At 39.3% G+C, this 22724-nt stretch overlaps 1 protein-coding gene across 1 annotated transcript in view; it reads right to left on the bottom strand.

Annotated features, from left to right (window-relative positions):
* The window catches only part of PKD1L1 (polycystin 1 like 1, transient receptor potential channel interacting), a 433476-nt gene that overhangs the window by 371297 nt on the left and 39455 nt on the right, over nucleotides 1-22724 (bottom strand). The window contains exons 6-9 of the mRNA XM_075828219.1: nucleotides 20687-20734; nucleotides 15241-15577; nucleotides 11023-11276; nucleotides 10596-10699 (exon numbers count right to left, since the gene is read on the bottom strand). Coding sequence (XP_075684334.1) covers nucleotides 10596-10699; nucleotides 11023-11276; nucleotides 15241-15577; nucleotides 20687-20734 — 743 coding nt within the window. The remainder of the gene's footprint in view (nucleotides 1-10595; nucleotides 10700-11022; nucleotides 11277-15240; nucleotides 15578-20686; nucleotides 20735-22724) is intronic.

Here is a 22724-nt window from a genome sequence, read left to right as displayed (position 1 = left end):
CATACTTCAAACAGCACTTTAAGGCTTTTGCAGGAGTTTTTTGCAGGAGGAAAATTCTGCCTCAAAATTCTGTTTGGGATTTCGAGGCAAATTTTGTCCTTCCTACACGTCGTTTGCCGCGATTTTCACCGCGTTTTTCGCTCGCGGCCATTGAGTGCTACGGGCAAAAAACTCAGCGAAATAGCCTTTCTCTTCCTCCCATTGATGTCAATGGGAGGTCAGAGGCGTAAACGCGCGAAGATAGGGCATGTCCCTTCTTTCTCGGGAGGCATTTTCGGCCGGTATTTGACGAGTTTTGCGGAGCAGTTTCCGTGCCCAAAAACTCGTCAAAATACTCCATGTGAACAGGGCCTAAAAAATAAACATCAAATGCTTTCCTATTTAAAAAATTTATATATTGCGTGTTCGATGTGTAAAGCTAGGAATGAGAAAACTCCGATAGATTTGGGGGGGGGCGCCTTTTTATAGTTCGCCTCAGGCGGCAGACAGGCTAGGTTCACCCCTGAAGACGGGGATTCTTTATTGTGTGAGCAGTGAGATTATGGAACTCTCTGCCACAGGATATTGTGATGGTTGATTCATTGAACAAGTTCAAGAAGTGCCTTGATGCCTTTCTTGAAAAATATAATATTACAGGTTATGAATACTAGATTCTGTAGATGGGACGTTGATCCAGGGATTTATTATGATTTCAATATTTGGAGTCAGGGAGGAATTTTTTCCCTGGGGCAATTGGCATTAACCTGATGGGGTTTTGCTTTCCTCTGGACTAGCAATGTAAGATTATAGGTTAGACTTGATAGACCTGTGTCTTTTTTTTCAACCTTATCAACTATGTAACTGAGCAACTATGTAAAAATAAAAAGTGATCGAAGAGTCGCATATACCCCAAAATTCTACTAATAAAAACTACAGTCTAAGAATTGTAGTCGGCACACCTTGCTTGTGTTTCAAAAATTATATTTATTTGATTCTCAGGATAAATGCCAGAGGCTTTATGTGCTCTCAGGATAAAAGCCAGAAGCTTTATGTGCAACGTCAACGTTTCGGTCGTAAGACTTTCGTCGGGCACTAGAAAAATATGTACATATAATTATAGCATATCATGAGTTTGGAGAGCTGTCACATAATTCACATCATAACATCACATAATATGTCATATATACACTAGATGTAGTATAGAATATATAACTGGGTCAATTTTAACATAGTTTTTCTTTGCAAAAATAAGGCTATGAAATTGACATGAAGATTAAAAACAATAGAAGGAAACAGTTGCATATATCCCAGGTACAGTCACCACACTGGGGGGAGCGCCAGATGACTATAGGGAGATAGCTGATGTTCTAGGTAGTCGTATACATTCAGGTATGTATAATTTCGTGAGCATATTGGATAGGCAGGGTACCATATGTCAATGATGATCTACGTAACCTGTTAAGGCATAAATATGAATACAGCGGGATGGTAGAGCAGAGCTTATTGTGGTGGAGTAGCAATAGTGGAAGCAAGGGGTGCACATGTCTTTATGGAACCCATGATTGTGTAATCATGAGTACGGTCATTGAGCGCCTCTCCAGGTGGTGGTCCCTTTAAAAGACCCGACGAAATGTTGACGTTAAACATAAAGCCTCTGGCATTTATCCTGAGAGCACATAAAGCCTCTGGCATTTATCCTGAGAATCAAATAAATATAATTTTTGAAACACAAGCAAGGTGTGCCGACTACAATTCTTAACCTACATCCGGGTTGGGACCCTACCTCGAGCACCCAAAGATACCGGTGCTATCTGAACACAACCATAAAAACTACAGCCTGTCACACAAAGAACAAGTCCACAGATTCTCACAGGTTTCTTGATGGGAAAAAAAAAGTTATGGCTCTTAGAATATGGCAACATAAAAGATAAATGTGTTTTTTTTTGTTTTGTTTTTTAAAAGTGATTTTATTATGAAAATCAGGGGCGGACATACCATTGGGGAAACCTGTGCAGCTTCACAGGGGCTCAGTAGGTAAGGGGGCTCAACATCACCTTGAAGTAGCCTTCTTCTGTCTAACAGATTGCATGCATATGTCTGAGCTAATGAATGTTATGGCTAACAAATACTGATAGTTTGTAAGAGACATAAGGAGGTTATAAGTATTTTTTTGCACAGGGGCCCTCAGCAGTCTGTCTCCGCCACTGGTGCAAATGCTGTAAAACCTAAAAAAAACAATATACATTTTGTAACTGATGCGATCACGGACCGCCACTGTCCCTCTCCTTCTGATGGCCACGACCGCACACTTCTGGCTACCTGCCATTATCTCCCTCCTAGGAGACGACAGCTTGCACGGCCATCCTGTCCTGAACTGTCTCCTAATCTCCTAATCGCTCATCCACGGGCATAAAGGGCCAGCGCACCCGCATAATAAAAGTTCCCTAGCCAATCCCCAGATCACCCTGGACTATATAAAGGGCTCCACCCATCCACTCCTTGCCTGAACGTTGTTGTTGTATTCCCTGCTCCCACTGTTCCCGTATCCTACTACCTGTATCCAGTATCCCGTAACTGTGCTTGTTCCTGAGTTGCGGCTAGTGTTGGAGTCGTGTTGTTATCTGTTATCTGCCACGTCTGGTGTCATCTGCCATGTTTGGTATCATCTGCCATACCAAGCTCCATCTGTGCCAAACCGTCTGCTACACTTTGGGTCTGTCTGGACTCTTACAGGTACTATTGTGCTAGAGACTCTGCATAAACTTTGCATAGACTGTTGTTTGTCCAGCTGCCACTCCGCTACGGCGGAGTGGCCTAATGGGTTCACATACCCAAGGATCGTGACAGTACGCTCAGGCTATGGACCCAGCTGGTCAGGCTAAGACGGCATTCCAGGTGATGCAAACGGACATGTATGACCTGCGTGCACGCCAGGTTCAGCTCCTTCAAGCAGTAAATTCGTTCATCAATTGTTTGGATCATCCTACAGCGCCTCCTCTGGATGCTGCTGCTCTTCCACTCCCTGTTAACACTCCTGCCTGCCCTGGATCTACAATTTTGCTGCCTTTACTGCCTCACTACGACGGGGATCCTAGGGCTTGCAGAGGCTTCATTAATCAATGTACGATCCACTTCAGATTACGTCACATTTTGTATGGCCGTAATCGTATGGACCGGCAGAATAAAGTTATTATTTAATTTATAGTGCACAGTAAACGCATTAAAAAAAAAAGACTAACAAACAATACTAGAATTGCTGGTTTTTGTTCACCATGCCTCCCAAAAAATAAAATAAAAAGTAATCAAAAAGTCGCATGTACCCCCAAATTGGTACCAATTAAATCGACAGCTTATCCTGCAAAAAAATAAGCCTCCACATAGCTGTCGGAAAAAAAACAAAAAAACAGGTCTGGATCTCAGAAAAGATTATTATTTATTTACCCCATTATTATACCACCTTATTATGCCCTCATGTACTCTGCCCACCTTACATATTCCCCCACATTATAAACTGAAATACCAGTAAACCCCCAAACACAACTACTACCAAGCAAAAAGCGCTCCCTCCCTTCTGAGCCTTACAGTGTGCCCAAACAACAGTTTACATCCACATACATGGCATTCCCATATCTCGGATAACCTGCTTGAGGCTGTGTTCACACGACCATGTTACGTCCGTAATGTACGGAACGTATTTCGGCTGGAAGACCCGGACCGAACACAGTGCAGGGAGCCGGGCTCCTAGCATCATAGTGATGTACGACGCTAGGAGTCCCTGCCTCTGCGTGGAACTACTGTCCCGTACTGTAATCATGATTACAGTACGGGACAGTTGTCCTGCAGCGAGGCAGGGACTCCTAGCATCGTACATCACTATGATGCTAGGAGCCCGGCTCCCTGCACTGTGTTCGGTCCGGGTCTTCCAGCCGAAATACGTTCCGTACATTACGGACGTAACATGGTCGTGTGAACCCAGCCTAACAGTTTATGAGGTATTTGTCTTCAGTGGCACAAACTGGGAACAACATATTGTGCACTAAAATGGCATATCAGTGGAAAATTTAAAGTTCTGCACCATTAGCTGTACATTTATTTTTGGTAAAAAACACCTTTTGAGTTAAAATACTCACTACACCCCTTGATAAATGCCTTGAGGCGTGTAGTTTCTAAAATGGAGTCACTTCATGGAGGTTTGTTTTTTACTATTTGCCCTCCGATCACTGCAATTGTGGGACACTGATGTGAAAATCAGCAAAATAAGCCTCAAATGTCCATGGTGCTCTTTCACTCCTGAGCCCTGTCATATGTCCAGGCAAATGACAAATGCCTTGAGTGTTGTAGTTTCCAAAATGGGGTCACTTCTCTGGGGTTTCGACTGTACTGGTACATCAGGGGCTCTGCAAATGTAACATGGCACCCAAAAATCAATCCAGCAAAATCTTCATGCCAAACAGAGCTCCTTCGCTTCTGAGCCCTGCCATGTGTTCAAACAGCAGTTTATGACTATATATGGGGTATTTCCATACTCGAGTGAATTTACTTTACAAACGTTTGGGTGCTTTTTTCTTTTATCACTTTTGAAAATGAAAATATTCTACACAGTGGAAAAACTAAAAATTTTCTTTTTCACAGCCTAATTCCTATAAATTCTGCAAAAAAAACCTGTGGGGTATGAATGCTTACTATACTCCTAGCTATGTTCCCTGAGGGGTTTAGTTTCCCAAATGGAGTCACTTTTGCGTGGTTTTCACTGTTTTGTTGCCTATGGGGTTTTGACAATGCAACATGGCACCAAAAAACATTCTAGCAAAAAATGTCAGCTTCAAAATCCAAATGGCGCTCTTTCCGTTCTGAGCCCTGCCATGTATCTAAACAGCATTTTCTGACCACATATGGAGTATTGGCGTACTTGTGCGAAATTGCTTTTTTGGAAATTTTAGAGTGTTTTTTCTTAACCCTTGTGAAAACAAAAAAATCTGAACTAAGACTACGTTTTATTGAAAAAATATAGATTTTTAATTCAAATACATTCAGTAAAATACCTGTGGGGACTAAATGCTCACTATATCCCTTCGGCGAATTCATAGATGGGTGTACTTGCCCAAATGGAGTCATTTCTGGGGGGTTACCACTGTTTCGGTCCCACAGTGGCTTTGCAAATGTGACATGGCACCCGAAAACCATTCCACCAAAATTTGAGCTTCAAAAGCCAAACGGCGCTTCTTCACTTCTAAACCCTGCCTTGTGTCTAAACAGCAGTTTATGACCACATTTGCTGTATTTGCGTACTCGGGAGAAATTGCTTTACAAACGTCGGGGTGCTTTTTCTCCTTTACTAGCTAAAACTACATTTTATTAAAAAAATTAAAATTTTAATAAATTCATCAAAAAAACACTGATGTGTCAAAATGCTCACTATACCCCTAAATAAGTTTCTTGGTGGTTTAGTTTACAAAATTGTGTATTTTCGGGGGTGTTTCCTACGTTTTAGCACCGCAAGAGGTCTTCAAATCCGACATGTTACCTAAAATACCATATAATCCAATAAAAAGGAGGCCCCAAAATTCACTAGGTACTCCTTTGCTTCTGAGGCCTGTGTTTCAGTCCAGTAGCACTAGGGCCACATGTGGGATATTTCTAAAAACTGCTGAATCTGGGCTATAAATATTGAGTTGTGTTTCTCTGGTAAAACCTTCTGTTACAGGAAAAAAAAAGGATTAAAATGTAATTTCTGCAAAAAAAATAACATTTCTAAATTTCACCTTCACGCTGTATAATACCTAAAGGGTTAAGAAACTTTCTATATGCTGTTTTGAATACTTTGAGGGGTGCAAAACTAGGGAGTTTTTAAAATGGGGTGATTAATGGGGGTTGTTAATACAAAGACCCCTTAAAGCTACATCTCAACTGAACTGGTCCTTTTTCTTGAAAATGAGAGAAATTGTTGCTTAACCCGTTAGTGACCGCCCCATGACCTAGCAGAAGCCTGTCCATTTTAAATGGACAGGCATAATACACTGCAATACAGAAGTATTGCAGTGTATTATAAATGTTATCGGATGATAGCATATTGAAGTCCCCTAGTGGGACTAGTAAAAAAGTAAAAAAAAAGTTTAATAAAAAGTAAAAAAAAAAAAAGTGAAAAAAAAATTAAAAACCCACTTTTCTCCCTTACAAACTTTATTATTAACAAAATGAAATAAATTTAAAAAAGTTACACATATTTGGTATTGCCACGACCCTGACTATAAAGTTATTACATAAGTTAACCCGCAACGTGAAAGTCGTAAAAAATAAAATAAAAAAACTATGCAAAAATTGCTGCTTTCTGTGAATCCTGCCTTAAAAAAAATGTGATAAAAAGTGATCAAAAAGTCGCATCTACTCCAAAATGGTACCGATAAAAACTACAACTCGTCCCGCAAAAAAAAAGCCCTCATACAATTGCATCGGCGAAAAAATAAAAAAGTTATGGCTCTTCAAATATAGAGACACAAAAACAAATAATTTTGAAAAAAAAGTGTTTTCACTGTGTAAAAGTAGTAAAACATACAAAAACTCTACAAATTTGGTATCGTTGCAATCACAACAACCCACTGAATAAAGTTATTGTGTTATTTTTACCGCACGGTAAACGGTGTAAATTTAGGATGCAAAAAAGTGTGGCGAAATTGCAGGTTTTTTTCTATTCCCCCCGAAAAAAAGTTAATAAAAGTTAATCAATAAATTCTATGTACCCAAAATGGTGCTATTAAAAATTACAACTTGTCCCGCAAAAAACAAGACCTTATACAGCTATGCCGACGCAAAAATATAAGAGTTATAGCTCTTGGAATGTGACGATGGAAAAACGTAAAAAATGGCTTGTCATTAAAGGGAATGTGTCGCGAATTAAACCTTTTTTTTAAAGTGTCGTTACTTATTTCTATTATATTTTTTAAGTTTTTTGCTGTATTTTTTTTTTTTTCCATATGGTGGAAAGTATTACAAATTAAATAATAATTTGCCATGTTTTCCAATGTTGGCCACAAGGGGGAGCACTTCCCAGAATTACAGCAAGATGAATAAGGCAAAGCAACCTGACACACAGCTGCTGTAAATGTGGGAGGGAATCTCTAAAATAGGCTGGTCACTAAGGGGTTAACCCCTTCAGGACTGAGCCTGTTTTGGATTTTAGAACGCACACGATTTTTATTAACTACACAGCATAGTTACTAATCTAACATTGCCCATATGTCTACTTAAGATTTGCATCATTTTTTGAACATACTTTTATTTTTCTAGGACATTGCAAGGCTTAGAACTTTTGCAGCAATTTCTCACATTTTCAAGAAAATTTCCAAAACCTATTTTTATAGGTACCAGTTCACTTCTGAAGTGGGTTTGAGGGCCTTATATATTAGAAACCCCGATATGTCACCCAATTTTAAAAACTGCAACCCTCAAAGTTTTCAAAACAGCATTTAGAAAGTTTCTAAACCCTTTAGGTGTTTCACAGGAATTAAAGCAAAGTAGAGGTGAAATGTACAAACTAATTTTTCTTGTCATAAAATCCATTTTATTCCATTTTTTTCTGTAAGAGTATGTTCACACGCTGAGTCAAAAACATCTGAAAATACGGAGCTGTTTTCAATGGAGTCTATGAAAAACAGCTCCAAAAACGTCCCAAGAAGTGACCTGCCCCTCTTTGACGCGCCGTCTTTTGACAGCGAAGCATAAAATTATACCTCGTGGGAACAGAACATCGTAAAACCCATCGAAAGCAATGAGCAGATGGAGCCGTTTTTTGAGGCGTAATTTGAGGCGTAAAACGCCCGAATTACGTCTGAAAACAGTGCGTGTGAACATACCCTAACACAAAAGGTTTTACCCAAGAAATGCAACTCAATATTTATTGCCCAGATTCTGCAGTTTTAAGAAATATCCCATATGTGGCGCTAGTTTGGTAATGGACTGAAACACAGGACACAGAAGCAAATGAGCACCTAGTGGATTTTGGGGCCTCCTTTTTATTAGAATATATTTTAGGCACCATGTCAGGTTTGAAGAGGTCTTGTGGGGCCAAAACCATAGAAACTCTCCCAAAAATGCACCATTTGGTAAACTACACACCTCAAGGAATTTATAGAGTGGTATAAGGAGGATTTTAACCCACAGGTATTTTGCTGAATTTAGTGGAATTAGTCCGTAAAATTTAAAATCTAAATTTTTTCCATTAAAACGTAGAAATTATCAATTTTTACAAGGCATAAAGAAGAAAAAGCTCCCCAAAATTTATAAAGCAATTAATCTCCTGATTACGGCAATACCCAATATGTGGTAATAAACGGCTGTTTGGATACACGGCAGAAGGGAAGGAGCGCTATTTGGCTTTTGGAGCTCAAGTTTTCTGGATTGGTTGTCGGGTGTCATGTCACATTTGCAAAGCCGCTGAGGGACCAAAACAGTGGAAACCCCACAGAAGTGACCCCATTTGGAAAACTACAGCCCTAAAAAGAATTTATCTAGGGGTATAGTGAGCATTTTGATCCCACAGGTTTTTTGCTGAATTTAGTGTAATTAGGCCGTGAAAACTTCTATTGTTTTTTATTATTTTGTTTTACGGAGTTCACTGTGTGCTATAAATGACATATTTCATTTATTCTGTGGGTCAATGTGATTACGGCGATACCATATGTACATAAGTTTTTATGATTACGGTGTTTGCACGATAAAATCACGGTTTTAAAAATATTATTTCATTTTTGTGTCGCCATATTCTAAGAGCCATAACTTTTTTATTTTTCCATCAAGAAAGCTATGTGAGGGCTTGTTTTTGCAGAACAAATTGTAGTTTTTATTGGTACCATGTTTGGGTACATGCGACTTTTGGATCCCTGTTTATTAAATTTTTTTGGGAGCTGAAGTGACTTAAAATAGTGAGTCTAGTATCGTTTTTTAAATTATTTTTTTATGGCGGTCACCGTGCGGGATAAATTACATTATATTTTTATAATTCAGGCCGTTACAGACGTGGTGATACCAATTATGCATAGTTTATTTATTTTTTGTTAATAATAAAGGACTTTATAAGGGAAAAAGGGCGACTCTTTAATTTTATTACTTTGAACTTTTACTTTTTTATTTTTGTCCATTTTTTTTTCAACTTTTTTTAGTCCCACTAGGGACTTGAAGATCCAACTGTTGGATCGTTGTTATAATACCCAGAAATACTTATGTATTACAGGGTACCATACCTGTCAATTTCACATTGACAGGCGGCATATTTTCCTTCCGTAGATGGCAGACCGGAGGCCTTTGTTAGGCCTAGGGTTTCCATAGTAACCATCGGCACCCGCAATAGCTATGCCGGGTGCCGATGTTGTTGTAACAACTTAACTGTGGCGGTCACTATTGACTGCCGCATTTAAGGGGTTAATCGGCGGGGATCACGGCTGTGATCCAACCCGATGTTTTCCCCCAGTACTAAGGCTACTATTAGCAGCCTGTACTGGGAGATGCCGGGCAGCAGGGAATGCCTGTGTGTTCTGTCAGGAGCACACGTAGATTAATGGGTTGCCGGCACAAGGAGCAGTGCTGCATGTTATAAGCAAGTTATAAGCCTTCTAGCATCCTAGAAAAATAAAAGGATGTTCAAAAAGTGATGCCATCAGAAAGTAGACATGGTATTACTCTCTGTCTTACAAGAAGATATATTTAAATTTAGCAAATGCTAATTTTTGAAAATTGTCTCTAAGATAAATGAACACTGAATGTATCGACCAAATTTTATCACTAACATAAAGTACAATATGTCGTAAGAATGTTATTACCATATAAAGTGACACATGTTAGATTTGAAAAAAGGAGCTGTCCATAAGGCCAAAACAGGCTTGGTCCTTAAGGGGTTAAAGTAATTTCATATCAGCAAACAATTTATTTTGTTTTCACATAGTATGTACCTATTGGCTACAGTTTCAAAAGCAATTTATTTTATAGTAAAGTAAGAATAAACACAATTATATACCCCTGATAAGATGATAGTTACAATATTTTTAATTTTCAGCAAAGGCTATAGGTATTCACTACTATGGGATTTACGGAAACAGTGTAGCTCAGTGAGTTACGCTGTTTTCGTAACTCCCGACCATGTAATCAGTAAGTGGCCGAGAGGTAGCGTGAGCACAAACAGCTAGAACAGGCTTTAGGGGGCCCCATTCTCGAGATAGGTGCGGGTCCCAGGGTCTATCTAAATGTCCCTCATGGGAAAACCCCTTTAATTATTGTTTTTATTTTAAATATTTATTAAAATGTATTATCTTTACTATTATGAAAACCTATGGGTTACAGCAGAACTTTTACCTTATGTCAGCTGTACTGGACTGATAAACAATAGTCGATAATGAAATGCTTTGGGTGGCATTACTGCATTACACTACTGCCAGAAGTCTAGCTCTTTAGACCAAGAACCTCAACAATGTAATATAGATAGCATATATAAAGATATGGTTTACCATAATATCAATAGAGATATAAACGACATCTATAAATGAACAGCACATATTTATTTTCACATTAGGGTATATTTTTCTGCAATGTCCATAACTAATATTTTTAGTGTTATAATTCATACATACCCAGACTTTTCAAAATGAGATCCAGTCAAGTGAATGCTTGTATTATCACCAAAATGAAATATTACCTTTTCATCTTTTGGTAAGAGCAGTCTTTTATGTGACGGCTTAGAAAAACAAATAGGAGATATTGGTTAATATCTGACTCTGCTCTGAATACACTAGAAAGCATTACACTATGGTTTATTGCAATTTATAATCCCTACATAGCAAATGAGTACTGGATAAAAATAGCAGGTAAAAAGTTATGGGTCCTACATCAGAACCTGATTTTATAGACAACAGACAATCAGGGAAGGACAATCTTATAAAATATAAAATGAAAAAGGGTATACAACAAAACTGAAATGCATGCATGCAAACGACAATATATTTTTATAGGTTAGTTTTGAAATACAGAAAACATTTGCTGAAAATAAAGTTAGCTTACCTTCAGTAAGAACAGAACAGGCTCCTCAATTCCAGCATTTGAAGGGTGACTAAATCTAAGGACACTTTCATGTTTTATAACATTATACTCCATATAACTGTTCAAAGTAGTAACATAATTTGTTGCAGTAAGCCTAACTGAATGCAATCCTAACTTTGTACAAGCAACAGTTATCAGGGGACTTCCAGATGAATATGACATATTGTTCCCAAAAGTCCAAGTGTAGACATATTCTTTATCCCAAGGAACCTGGCCTGAAAATAAATAAATAAATAGATTAGAAAGCATTTCAACTAGTACCGTTGATTTTTTTTTTTACTATAGATGTAAATCAATGTGGAAATTACCAGGGTTTACAATCGAGTTATCATTGTGGAGTTATATTCTGAAGTATAAATAAGCAAAGAGTCAATAGATAAACTAAACTAAATTCTCCTGGTCTGTGCACTAAAGAGTTTTTTATATGTTGTTGCAGACAGTGGTGGATTAAGAAGACCATGGGCCCTGGGCTGTTACCCAAACTTGGGTCCCCCTTCTCCACCGCCAACCCTGCCGCGTCGTAACTATTGCTAACACTACCTGTTTGCACAAGCATTAACAAATGGGTGTTATGATTCCCCTTTCACAGGGCTGTGTCCCTACATACTGACAGTATCACACTGTGCAGGGACACAGCACCATCCCCCCATGTAGACAGCGCGCCACACACACACACACACACACCCTGTAGCTAGAGCCACACACACACCCCCCTTTAGATAGAGCCACACACACACCCCTGTAGATAGAGCCACACACACACCCCCCTGTAGATAGAGCCAAACACACCCCCCTGTAGATAGCGCCACACACACACAACCCCCTGTAGAGAGCGTCACACAGTCCCCTATAGATAGCATCACACAGCCCCCTATAGATAGCATCACACAGCCCCCTATAGATAGCATCACACAGCACTCCACCTTATATATAGTGCCACACAGCGCTCCCCCCCCTTTTATATAGTGCTACACAGCGTCGCTACACTGCAGCCCTGGGATGACATTTTATCCCATATGACTGCTGCAGCCTGTGATTGGCCTGTGATTGGCTGCAGCGGTCACATGGGGTAAAACATCATCCCAGGAGGCCGGCCTGGACGAAGAAACAGAATTCTGGGCAAGTATAAGATTTTTATTTTTTCTAAATTGCATTTTTACATAACATCTGTTATCTGTTGCAGGTTTTACCTCCCCATTGAATTAAATGGGGAAAACCCGAAACAAATGAGCAGCGTTTACGCAAATACAATTAATATGCTGCGGAATAAAAAACCGCACCGCAGATCAATTTCTAAGCTTTTTTTCCCCCACTTATCATTTACGCAGCGTGTGATGAGAATTGTTCACATCTAATCTACTCTGCTGCTACTGTATTAGGGCTTGTCCACACTTAATGGAATTGCTGCGTATTTTCCGCCCGGAAAATGCGCAGAATACGGTAGCAGCAAAGTGACTGAGATTTACCAAATCTCATCCAGACGCTGCATAAAATTTCCGACCAGACATTTTGTCCTGCGGTGCGTATTTCTCATACTGCAGCATGTCAATTCCTGCTGCGGAAAGTGGACAGAATTGATGCGTTTTTTCAGAGGAGACGTCACCATCTCCCAACATTGAGAAAAACGCAGCAAAATATGCACCATTTTCTGCAGCTAAAAATATATATATATATATACAGTATATACACACACACACACACACACACACAAACACACACACATATATATATATATATACAGTGAAGGAAATAAGTATTTGATCCCTTGCTCATTTTGTAAGTTTGCCCACTGTCAAAGACATGAACAGTCTAGAATTTTTAGGCTAGGTTAATTTTACCAGTGAGAGATAGATTATATATATAAAAAAAAGAAAATCACATTGTCAAAATTATATATATTTATTTGCATTGTGCACAGAGAAATAAGTATTTGATCCCTTTGGCAAACAAGACTTAATACTTGGCGGCAAAACCCTTGTTGGCAAGCACAGCAGTCAGACGTTTTTTTGTAGTTGATGATGTGGTTTGCACATATTTTAGATGGAATTTTGGCCCACTCCTCTTTGCAGATCATCTTTAAATCATTAAGATTTCGAGGATGTCGCTCGGCAACTCGGATCTTCTGCTCCCTACATAATTTTTCGATGGGATTAACGACTGGAGACTGGCTAGGCCACTCCATGACCTTAATGTGCTTCTTTTTGAACCTCTCCTTTGTTGCCTTGGCTGTATGTTTAGGGTCATTGTCGTGCTGGAAGACCCAGCCACGAGCCATTTTTAATGTCCTGGTGGAGGGAAGGAGGTTGTCACTCAGGATTTGACGGTACATGGCTCCATCCATTCGGTACATGGCTCCATCCATTCTCCCATTGATGCGGTAAAGTAGTCCTGTGCCCTTAGCAGAGAAACACCCCAAAAACATAATGTTTCCACCTCCATGCTTGACAGTGGGGACGGTGTTCTTTGGGTCATAGGCAGCATTTCTCTTCCTCCAAACACGGCCAGTTGAGTTAATGCCAAAGAGCTCAATTTTAGTCTCATCTGACCACAGCACCTTCTCCCAATCACTCTCAGAATCATCCAGATGTTCATTTGCAAACTTCAGACGGGCCTGTACATGTGCCTTCTTGAGCAGGGGGACCTTGCGGGCACTGCAGGATTTTAATCTATTACGGCATAATGTGTTACCAATGGTTTTCTTGGTGACTGTGGTCCAAGCTGCCTTGAGATCATTAACAAGTTCCCCCCATGTAGTTTTCGGCTGAGCTCTCACCTTCCTCAGGATCAAGGATACCCCACGAGGTGAGATTTTGCATGGAGCCCCAGATCGATGTCGATTGACAGTCATTTTGTATGCCTTCCATTTTCTTACTATTGCACCAACAATTCTCTCACCCAGCGTCTTACTTATGGTTTTGTAGCCCATTCCAGCCTTGTTCAGGTCTATGAGCTTGTCCCTGACATCCTTAGAAAGCTCTTTGGTCTTGCCCATGTTGTAGAGGTTAGAGTCAGACTGATTAATTGAGTCTGTGGACAGGAGTCTTTTATACAGGTGACCATTTAAGACAGCTGTCTTTAATGCAGGCACCAAGTTGATTTGGAGCGTGTAACTGGTCTGGAGGAGGCTGAACTCTTAATGGTTGGTAGGGGATCAAATACTTATTTCTCTTTGCACAATGCAAATAAATATATATAATATTGACTATGTGATTTTCTTTTTTTTTTTTTTATATATATATATAATCTATCTCTCACAAATTAACCTAGCCTAAAAATTTTAGACTGTTCATGACTTTGACAATGGGCAAACTTACAAAATCAGCAAGGGATCAAATACTTATTTCCTTCACTGTATATATACACATACACACATACATACATGAGTATGCACATTATACACATCACAGACACATGAGTATGTACATTATACACATATAAAGTACACATGAGTATGCACATTATACACATATAAAGTACACATGAGTATGCACATTATACACATATAAATTACACATTGTAAACACACATGAGTATGCACATTATACACATATAAAGTAAACATGAGTATGCACATTATACACATATAAAGTACACATGAGTATACACATTATACACATATAAAGTACACATGAGTGTGCACATTATACACATATAAAGTACACATTGTAAACACACATGCACTTACCTTTTATGTAGGATATTTGGGAGTCTTCACTGCAGCTCTTCTCTTGCTCACAGCCCGACACAGAGCCCGCGGACAGTCTCCCCTCCCCATGTCCCGACAGCTAGCAGCAGGAGGAGAGATGTTTAGAGCAGGGAAGGGGGGCTGGAGGGGGAGCTTCTAAAGCAGTAGAGACCACGGCTGCTAAGTAGGAGCGAAGCTCCCCTCGTCTCATTACAGGTGCGGTCCTGGCACCAGGGCTCCCTCCGGTACTAGCGACGCCACTGGGCATGAGGGGGTTCCCCTGGGAGCCTTGGGCCCTGGCTGCCCGATCCGCCCTAATGATAATCCGCCACTGGTTGCAGAATACTATCAGTATATTAACTGATCTCAGTATATTAACTGATCTCTTATTTGGTCTCTTTGTCATATAATACAACCACGTGCATGAAATTATTACTAAAAATAAAGGGAGTATTGTAGAAAATGTAGTAGAAATTGGTTACTTATTATCTTACCGTTTATTCTCGCGACGAATATGACCTCTTCTCCAAGCATAGGTTTATGTGATGTACTTATAGAGGCAGAATACTGTTCTTCAACATCAGTTAAATATGGTTGTGTAGATCTGTTAGACTCTTCAAGTGAAATTACTACTGGTGCTCCACGATTTCCATTCATAGTAAAGTTATGTGCCCTTTCAGCGAAACATAATAGGTTTTGAACATTGATCTTGTCATTGATTAACATTTCTATGTACATGGTACTTCCAGATTGAAGAGTAAGTTTAATGGGAATTATAAGATTAGTAGAATGATTGGCTGGTAATTCAATGGTGATTTGTCCAAGAGTAGTCTGTGGAAAAAGAAATCAAAAGCCAAACCCATTTAGAAGGCTATCAATCTTTGATCTGTTTAGTGCTAGTATAAGTTTAATCAAGCAAATGAAGTTTGTTTACTGCTTGTATCTTTCAGTACAGATAATGAAGACCCATAAAACGCAGCAACTATTGGGCTTCATTCAGACAAGCGTCGGCAACCTCGGATGTGAAAAACTAACGTTTTTCACGTCCGAAGTGCACCCGTGCGGGACTCGTTGTCATGGATTCCCCATAGACTAGATTCTATGGAGGATGCGTAACACGCATTAAAATAGGACATGTCCTATTTTTTCATGGACCCTTCACACACTCTGTTGAAACAGCGGTCGTGTGAACAGCCCCATTGAAATACATGAGTCCGTGTGACAGCCGTTGTTTTAACGGCCGTCACACAGATGAGATACACGCTCGTCTGAATGAACCCTTATAGTGTAGAGGCTTGTTTTTACATTGGTAAAAATCGATACAGGTGAAAAAAAATTTAAGCATCTGATATCTGATGATTTCCACTAAAAAACACCCACTCAATTTATGTCTAGAGCCTCCAAATGTCCTAAACAGCCTAATTTCAAAAGCAATTACCTTCCAACACTAATAATGTGATCTAAAAATAGGAAAAAATGATTAATATTATTTACTGAAACATTAAACTTATTCATTTTTACAATATCATTAAACACATGCCCTACCTTTGATTGACTTTGGTTTCCTATTCAGCAAATGTTAAATCTGCGAGCAGTGTAATTTCTATATATATGTATATATATATATATATATATATATATATGTATATATATATATATATGTATATATATATATATATATATATATATATATGTGTGTGTGTGTGTATGTATATATATATATATATATATATATATATATATACAGTGAAGGAAATAAGTATTTGATCCCTTGCTGATTTTGTAAGTTTGCCCACTGTCAAAGACATGAACAGTCTAGAATTTTTAGGCTAGGTTAATTTTACCAGTGAGAGATAGATTGTATTAAAAAAAAAAAAAAACAGAAAATCACATTGTCAAAATGATATATATTTATTTGCATTGTACACAGAGAAATAAGTATTTGATCCCCTACCAACCATTAAGAGTTCAGCCTCCTCCAGACCAGTTACACGCTCCAAATCAACTTGGTGCCTGCATTATAGACAGCTCTTACATGGTCACCTGTATAAAAGACTCCTGTCCACAGACTCAATGAATCAGTCTGACTCTAACCTCTACAACATGGGCAAGACCAAAGAGCTTTCTAAGGATGTCAGGGACAAGATCATAGACCTGCACAAGGCTGGAATGGGCTACAAAACCATAAGTAAGACGCTGGGTGAGCAGGAGACAACTGTTGGTGCAATAGTAAGAAAATGAAAGACATACAAAATGACTGTCAATCGACATCGATCTGGGGCTCCATGCAAAATCTCACCTCATGGGGTATCCTTGATCCTGAGGAAGGCGAGAGCTCAGCCGAAAACTACACGGGGGGAACTTGTTAATGATCTCAAGGCAGCTGGGACCACAGTCACCAAGAAAACCATTGGTAACACATTACGCCGTAATAGATTAAAATCCTGCAGTGCCCGCAAGGTCCCCCTGCTCAAGAACGCACATGTACAGGCCCGTCTGAAGTTTGCAAATTAACATCTGGATGATTCTGAGAGTGATTGGGAGAAGGTGCTGTGGTCAGATGAGACTAAAATTGAGCTCTTTGGCATTAACTCAACTCGCTGTGTTTGGAGGAAGAGAAATGCTGCCTATGACCCAAAGAACACCGTCCCCACTGTCAAGCATGGAGGTGGAAACATTATGTTTTTGGGGTGTTTCTCTGCTAAGGGCACAGGATTACTTCACCGCATCAATGGGAGAATGGATGGAGCCATGTACCGTCAAATCCTGAGTGACAACCTCCTTCCCTCCACCAGGACATTAAAAATGGCTCGTGGCTGGGTCTTCCAGCACGACAATGACCCGAAACATACAGCCAAGGGAACAAAGGAGTGGCTCAAAAAGAAGCACATTAAGGTCATGGAGTGGCCTAGCTAGTCTCCAGACCTTAATCCCATCGAAAACTTATGGAGGGAGCTGAAGATCCGAGTTGCCAAGCGACAGCCTCAAAATCTTAATGATTTACAGATGATCTGCAAAGAGGAGTGGGCCAAAATTCCATCTAACATGTGTGCAAACCTCATCATCAACTACAAAAAAAGTCTGACTGCTGTGCTTGCCAACAATGGTTTTGCCACCAAGTATTAAGTCGTGTTTGCCAAAGGGATCAAATACTTATTTTTCTGTGCACAATGCAAATAAATATATATAATTTTGACAATGTGATTTTCTGTTTTTTTTTAAATATAATCTATCTCTCACTGGTAAAATTAACCTAGCCTAAAAATTCTAGACTGTTCATGTCTTTGACAGTGGGCAATCTTACAAAATCAGCAAGGGATCAAATACTTATTTCCTTCACTGTATATAAAATCTATTCTTCACTTATTTTTATAGGGACAATGTCATGATTTTTCTTTTAAATTAATTTATGTGTTTTTATTTAATAAAATATTATATTGACTTTATTTTTTCACACACAATGTTTTTTTTATTAACACTTTCTTACTGTACTGGGGGCTGCCATGTTTTATTTAATCTGTGTATGTGTCTCTTAACGACACATACACAGATGGAATACGGCAGCTACAGTGCATAGGACACAATGAACGGCTCCCGTCCATTGCCTCTGCCATCTGCCTCTGTACTCCGCAAGCGCAGTTCAGAGTGACCCAGCATAGAAGCTGGTTTGTAGGGGGAAAGCCGGGGGAAAACCTTTATGAAGACCGACCACACTGCAGGTAAGGTGTGGGTGTCTCTGTCTGTCCCTCTCTCTCTCTCTCACAGCCCTTCTCTCGCACCCCACCCCCGCAATGCGCCCCCCTGCCGTGGCCCTCCCCTCACGACCCCCCCTCACGATCCCCCGCACACCTGCTGTAACTGTGTGTGTGTCTGTGTGTAGCAGAGCTGTGTGTGCGCGCATGTGTGCGCCTGCAGCAGAGCTGTGTGTGCGCACGCAGCAGAGCTGTGCGTGTGCGCGCAGCAGAGCTCTGTGTGTGTGCACGGAGCAGAGCTGTGTATGTAGTGTGCGCAGCAGAGCTGTGTCCTATTTTTGTGCAGCGGCATATGCATGGGCGCCGCTGATCCTTCATACCCCCACACACACACAAATCCCCCCAAACATGCAACTGCGCCACACACAAACCCATACCACTGTCCTTTTTTACGCAACACATTTTTTTAAAAACGCTTGCGTAAAAAACTAATAGCTTGCTTTCCCATTGATGTAAATGGGAAGCTTAACCAAGCCTTTTTTTGCATTGTTTTTACGCATTTTGTGTGCGCTTTTTGACGTATAATTAGGGCTCCCATTTACTATGGGAACATTTGGCGTGTTTTACGTGCAAAGGAATTGACTCGATACTTCTTTATCTACACAATGTGTTTTTTAAAACAGTGTGTGTAAAAAAACGCATTGTATGTACTAACAGCACACTTTACCAATTATGTAAATGAAAAGTGTAATCAAGCGTTTTTTGATGCGGTTTTTGGCACATAAAATGCGCAAAAAAAACACATTAAATACACGCGTGTGAACCTGTCAATTGAAAAGTCATTCACTTCACTTTCATAATTCTTAGGGTATGTGCACACACAAAATCAAAAACGTCTGAAAATACAGAGCGGTTTTCAATGGAAAACTACTCCTGATTTTCAGAAGTTTTTTTTAGCAACTCCACGTCGGAACAGAACGCTGTATTTCCCGTTGAAATCAATGGGCAGATGTTTGTAGGCGTTCTCCTTCCGATTTTTCGTCCATTTACGGACCTAAAGAGGACCGAAAATAAGCCGTGTGAACATACCCTTAGGGTATGTGCACACGTTGTGTTTTCACGTTGTGTTTTCAGCCATTTTTCGGGCCATAAATGATCGAAGAACGGCTGAAAAATCGGAAGTAGAAGGCCTACAAACACCTGCCCATTGATTTCAATGGGAAATACGGCGTTCTGTTGAGACGGGGCGTTTTTTTACACCTCATTTTCAAAAAACAACACGTAACAAGACGCTCGCGAAAAATATGTGCATGTCACTTCTTGGGACGTTTTTGGAGCCGTTTTTCATTGAGTCTATAGGAAAACAGCTCCAAAAACGGCCGTAAAAAAGAGAGCGAAAAATGCAAGCTTAATTAAAAAACAGCAGACGTTTTTTTTTGTAAGCGTGTGAACATCCCCTTAGCTGTTTGGTGTGTCCTATAGCTTCTGCCAGCTGCCATTTGTACAATCACTCGCAAAATGGCAGCCGGACAATGCTTAGCAGTCTGAAGACACTTTTTCCTGGCTTGTAGCCAAAAATAGGGAGGGGTGAGATTCCCTCCCATATTTACAGCAGCTGTGAGTCAGATTGCTCTGCCTTATTCACCTTGCTGTAATTCTGGGAAGTGCTCCCTCTGGGTGCCAACATAGGAAAACATGACAAATTATTATTCAATTTTTAATACATCCCACCATTAATTCGCGACACATATTTAGTCATGCTGAGTTATCAGAGCAAGCCATAGTATGTTCATTATGTTTTCGTTTCTTACAGAGTTTGACATTTTTCAATTTCTCAAAAAGTGACAACGCGTCAAGTGTAGTCATATAGGTTATCACTGTCTCTTTATTATTAATTGAACATATGGACAGTCAATATGACTTAACTTCCTGTTTCAGCTTTTTTTTTTAATAAAAAAAATGGCTGCTTCAACAAAATAGAAAATTGTCAATACCCTTGTTAATAAATAAAACTTAAATTTTTGGGTGGAAATCCTCCTTTGATAAAATGTTTGTAATTTTACATTTAGAGTTTTGCTAATTTTTCACAAATGTAACATAGTATAACATGTTGAACATGGCTACTGCATAAATATTTGCATATGATAATTCAGATTAATGCAGAACAACCATAGGTATGCACACTTTATTGCCATATACCCTTGAAAGTAAAACATTTTTTAGAAATATTTTAAATTATTTTGCTTACCAAAGAAACAGTGCCTTCGTGGGCTTCTTCATTTGCAAAAGTGTGATTCTGTAAAATATACATAGCATTACAAATATTATATTTATTGTTAGACACTTAATTTTTGTGACATACTCATAGGATAATATATAATACACATAATTGGGAATTTATTATTTACACCATCTGTTATACCAAAACAGACTACTTCAATATCAACTGAGGGTCTGCACAATCAGATAACTTGACAATGATATTCCACTTCAGTAATGGTTAAAACACTTGATATGAATTACCCTTACCCTGGCATGACCATTATGAGTGCTAGTATGAGCAAATAAAATACGTTATTGGGTTCTCATGTACATGTACGCCAGTAGTGAGTGTCTTAAAAAACATATTACTGCAAAGCAAGTTAACCAAACACTGTTAATCTCTTTGGGGGCACATGGCTTTTAACTACACTCATAAATACTTAGCAGCAGGTTACATAGTTACATAGTTACATAGTTACATAGTAAGTACGGTTGAAAAAAGACGCATGTCCATCAAGGTCAACCAAGGGATGGGAAAAGGGAAGGGAAACATTTCTACACATAGGAGCTTATATTTTTTTGTTCTAGGAAATGATCTAAGCCTTTTTTAAAGCCATCTACTGTCCCTGCTGTGACCAGCCCCATAGATTCACAGTTCTCACAGTAAAGTAGGCTTGTCGCCTCTGCAGGTTGAACCTTTTTATCTCCAGACAGAGCGACTGCCCCCTTGTTTTTTAGATGGTTTTTTCAATTTAACAGGATTTCACCATATTTTTTGTATGTGCCATTCATATATTTATATAAGTTAATCATGTCCCCCCTTAGACGTCTTTTTTCAAGGCTAAATAGGTTTAATTCTTTTAATCTTTCCTCATAACTTAGATTTTCGATGCCCCTTATTAGCTTTGTTGCTCTTCTTTGTATTTTTTCCAACTCCAGGGCATCCTTTCTATGAACTGGAGCACAGAACTGAACTGCATATTCTAGATGAGGCCTCACTAATGCTTTGTAAAGTGGTAATATTATATACCTGTCCTGAGAGTTCATGCCTCTTTTAATACACGACAATATTTTGCTGGCCTTTGAAGCAGCTGATTGACATTGCATGCTGTTATTTAGTTTATGATTTACAAGTACACCCAGATCCTTCTCAACAAGTGACTCCCACAGTGTAGGTCCCCCCCCCCCCCCCATAGGACATATGATACATGCAGGTTGTTGCTACCCAGATGCATAAATTTACATTTATCTACATTAAACTTCATTTGCCAAATGAACGCCTAAACACTTAGTTTGTTTAAAGCCGCTTGCAATTCACGAACATCTTCCATAGACTGAACATTACTACATAGCACGGTGTCATCTGCAAAAAATAGAAATATTGCTAATAATCCCATCCTCTATATCATTAATAAATAAGTTGAATAATAGTGGTCCATACAGCTCTCTGGATATGGTCCTTGAGCCAATTTTCAATCCAATTACAGACTATACTTTATAAACCTATAGTCCTTAATTTACCCATTAGACGTCTATGAGGGACAGTGTCAAATGCCTTTGCAAAGTCCAAAAACACTATATCCAAAGTGGCACCTCTGTCTAGGCTTCTGCTCACCTCTTCATAAAAACAAATCAGGTTGGTTTGACAACTTCTGTCCTTAGTAAAACCGTGCTGGCTGTCAATTGTAATACTATTTTTTGTCACATAATCCTGTATATAGTCCCTGAATAGTCATTTTTCCCACGATGGATGTTAAGCTTACTGGTCTATAAAAAAGACGACTAAGGGGGACATGATTAACTTATATAAATATATGAATGGCAAATACAAAAAATATGGTGAAATCCTGTTCCATGTAGAACCCCCTCAAAAAACAAGGGGGCACTTGTCTGGAAAAAAAAAAGGTTCAACCTGCAGAGGCGACAAGCCTTCTTTACTGTGAGAACGGGGAATTTATGGAATAGTCTACTGCAGGAGCTGGTCACAGCAGGGACAGTAGATGGCTTTAAAAAAGGCTTAGGTA

The sequence above is a fragment of the Rhinoderma darwinii genome, chromosome 5 (assembly GCF_050947455.1).
Source record: "Rhinoderma darwinii isolate aRhiDar2 chromosome 5, aRhiDar2.hap1, whole genome shotgun sequence".
Taxonomy (NCBI): domain Eukaryota; kingdom Metazoa; phylum Chordata; class Amphibia; order Anura; family Rhinodermatidae; genus Rhinoderma; species Rhinoderma darwinii.
The sequence above is the reverse complement of the archived record's forward strand: the minus strand, read 5'-3'. Positions and strand labels throughout refer to the sequence as shown.